At 35.7% G+C, this 3,419-nt stretch overlaps 1 protein-coding gene across 1 annotated transcript; it reads right to left on the bottom strand.

Annotated features, from left to right (window-relative positions):
• Window positions 1–1,325: 1,325 nt before the first annotated feature.
• On the bottom strand, window positions 1,326–2,143 carry LOC108915650. Its single transcript, XM_018721744.1, has 2 exons — window positions 1,904–2,143; window positions 1,326–1,844 (listed from the first exon to the last, which is right to left on the bottom strand). The coding sequence occupies exons 1-2, from the start codon at window positions 2,141–2,143 to the stop codon at window positions 1,326–1,328; spliced, it is 759 nt and encodes a 252-aa protein (XP_018577260.1).
• Window positions 2,144–3,419: the final 1,276 nt, after the last annotated feature.

The raw sequence follows: 3,419 nt of genomic DNA, 5'->3' as shown, positions 1-3,419 counted from the left end.
GCCTGTCTAAAACCAACTGACAAAACTGTCTGCGCATGGGCCTGTCCTGTGGTAAAATGTCTTGGGCCTGTCTATAATGATAGGGATACAATTGTTGTTCTCTCATTATCCTCCATACTGTCATATGAGACATGTTATTTTGAACTGATAGTCGTCTTGTACTAAGTGTGGCGTTAGCTTCAACTAAATTTAAAATATTTTCCTCATTCAGGACATTTCTAATTATTCTACGCCTGCCTCTCTCAAAATTGTTCCTTTTTAACGTACCCCGTTCTCGCAAACGCCTTTCTGTGCAAAGAAATGTTTTGTAATTGGGCACATTTCTGTTGGGGAACTTTTCACCGTATCGTTGTGCGGCTGCTCTTGCGCTTCCATGACATTCACCTAACGTCAAAAGCATATCTACATACTCAGAAAATGTATACTGTTGCATTTTTAAATTATTTGATATTTTTATTTACTATAAAACGGCACTGCGAATACTCAAATGACACAAATTTGAAACTAAAAATACTTGACATTTCTGTTAACTGTCAGACTAGTTGTTTTCCCCATGGCACACTGCAATTAATTTATTTTGCTATGTAATGAAAGTTGAATTTGGAGCACGTTGGGAATGATTGAAATCGATTTTACTGGAAAACGGCACATCCTAGTGAAATTTAACAAGAGGACCTTTTTTATGTTAAATACTTCAAATTTCAATATTTTCGAGTCAGGAACTAGAAAAAATTGACTACAAAAAAGATATGATTAAATTTGTCCCTGGGTCCTGCATTTTCTCACGCCCCTGTAGCAAATTTTGAAATGTATTTTATGAGACTTATTAAGCACGTCAAGGTTAATATCTCACCAAAATTTCGTGACTTAATGTCGAGCCGTTTGGATGTTACGCATTAAAAACTGTTTCCGAGGTTACCCCTTTAGGAGAGCGTAGCTGCTTTAGGAGCCGCCACTGACAAAAATTGTACTAAAGTTTTCGTCAATTTTCGACTTGTTTTACAAGCTCAGAAATTTTGGATACTTATTTCAGTTACACCTTGTATATAATTTTTTAAGTTTTTCTGTTCAAATTGGAAAGCTTTTGAAGACTTTGTTGGTATCAACGACGACATATAACCATTTAGTCGGCGTTATCATTTTTTGTGAATTCCTATCACTTGCGTATTCGTACTCGAGATAATGTATTTGTATGATAAAAAATAGGACGTTTTGATGTTACTGTGTGGGGGACGAACACTTATATTCTTGTAATTGAATTGAAGCAAGTAATAGGGTGTACTCGAGGATGTCATAGTTGCTCTATATATTGAAATGAATGGAAATTATACTAGTATAAAATGCATATTAATTGTGTATGCCATATGCTCTGCTATTGCCGATTTTTCCCAGTTGTTATTTTTGAGGTGACTTTTGTGTTCCTTTAACCTCGTGTTGATGTGCCTTCCTGTTTGTCCTATGTAGGCCTTTCCACAAGAGCAAGGAATACTGTTCACACCGGGGCCCTGGAGCTGGATGTTGTTGCAGGTCTTTGGAAACGCTGCCGCCACCTTCTTTACACTGCTGAATACTGTGTTGATATTCCTCTTCTTCAGAAGACGCCCGATTTTAGGTAGATACGTCGTCACTAAGTACTCCTGTTTTTCCATGGGCGTATGTCTCTTCTTGATAGCTCGTTCGATATTTCTCGCCGTGTAGCCATTCCCTCTCAGTGCCGTGCGTAGGTGTTCTAGTTCCTCCGCAGAGTACCTTGGCTCGCTGATGATCCGCGCTCGATGAATCAAGGTATTTATAATCCCCTGCTTCTGGGCTGAGTGGTGGTGGGACTCTGCATTCAGATATCTCTCTGTGTGAATTGACCTCCTATATACTCGATGAAAGTGCCATCTGGTTTCCTCTAAACCAAAACATCCAAGAAAGGAAGGGCAGCATTTTTCTCTACTTCCTTGGTAAACTGGATATCTGGACGTATCCCATTGAAGTGATCCAGGAAATCCACGACGGTGTTGTGTCCATGGGGCCAGATGATGAAGGTGTCGTCAACATATCGGTACTTAGGCTTCAACGTTGTGGATTCCAGGGCTTTCTTCTCAAAGGCTTCCATGTATATATGGGCCATGACTGGAGATAACGGTGAACCCATTGCTGCTCCCTTCGTCTGTTCGTAGAATTGGTCTCGGTTTCTTTTTTATCCGTTTAGCATCCATTGCCATATTATAGGTGTAAAGTCACTTGTCATATTGCGCCCGTGAAAATACCGTGACTGCTCAGTAGCCAAGGATCTGTAAAGTTTTTCATACAAACTGGGTGAATTTTAGTATAATATGTGCAAAACCGACACACCATCAGGTGAGGTTTTTTAATAATTAACAATAAAAGCTCTAAAATAACTCAAAATATCACTTTTTTGACTACCAGAAAAAAACGATAATTTTTATTATAATGTGAAAGTAACCAACTTGTAGGGAATAAAAAAACCTTTAAAATGGCGGTTTTTTAAATCCGATGCGATAATTTGTTGCTCGGGAAATTGCAAAAAACTGTCAAAATTCGATTATTACTAAATAAACAATAAGTTTTGCAAAAGTCAACGAACGACTTTCATATTGCATAAATAGTTGGCTTTTATAGTCCTTAATATGTGATTAAAATTTCAGACCGATTAATCCAATAGTTTTTGCAAAATTCTAAATGTTTATCCCAGAGGCATTATTTTTGCAATAACTTCATACGCAAAATTAATTTATATTTTAATTCTGCGGATGTTATATGAAAGAGAAAGACTTCTTTTATTGGAAGAAATTATTTTATTTCAAAAAAATTGTTTCTTACCACTGCAAAAACATACCACAAAGACACCGTCATTTTTGTATTATAAACAATTACAATAAATTTGTTGCTATTATATTTAGAGAGATTATTTTTCCAGATTCGTAAAGCTGGTATTTAAAAAAGTTGCTCTAACTTAATTTGAGGCAAAATTAGACACTTTTTTTAATCACAGCTACTTTGTTTATAACAATTAAGACTTCTAATAAGTGCCATTTCGAAGATAAAGAGCTAAAGTTTCGATGTGAAATTTTTGAGGACGATAGCTTTGTAACAGCATCTCTGAGAATGCTCCATGACTGTGAGTCAGTGGAGGGGGAACCTACAAATGCACGAGCAAATTGATAGAGCAAGTTATATCTCTGGAACTTGTTGACCGATTTTGATGTTTTTTTTTAATTTGGGGTACCTTCTTGCGTACATCACAAATATGCATTTTGTTAATAAATAAAAATTTAAATTAATCCAGTAATTTGTTTAAACATTAACAAAACCTTTTTTTTGCAAAATAACATTTTTTGTAATTTTTTGTAATGGAACATTATAGGAATGATTAAATATCATTTTTTAATAAATTAATATTGCAATTA

The sequence above is a fragment of the Anoplophora glabripennis genome, unplaced genomic scaffold (assembly GCF_000390285.2).
Source record: "Anoplophora glabripennis isolate ALB-LARVAE unplaced genomic scaffold, Agla_2.0 scaffold1868, whole genome shotgun sequence".
Classification (NCBI taxonomy): Eukaryota; Metazoa; Arthropoda; class Insecta; order Coleoptera; family Cerambycidae; genus Anoplophora; species Anoplophora glabripennis.
This window is presented reverse-complemented; position numbering and strand designations above follow the sequence as displayed.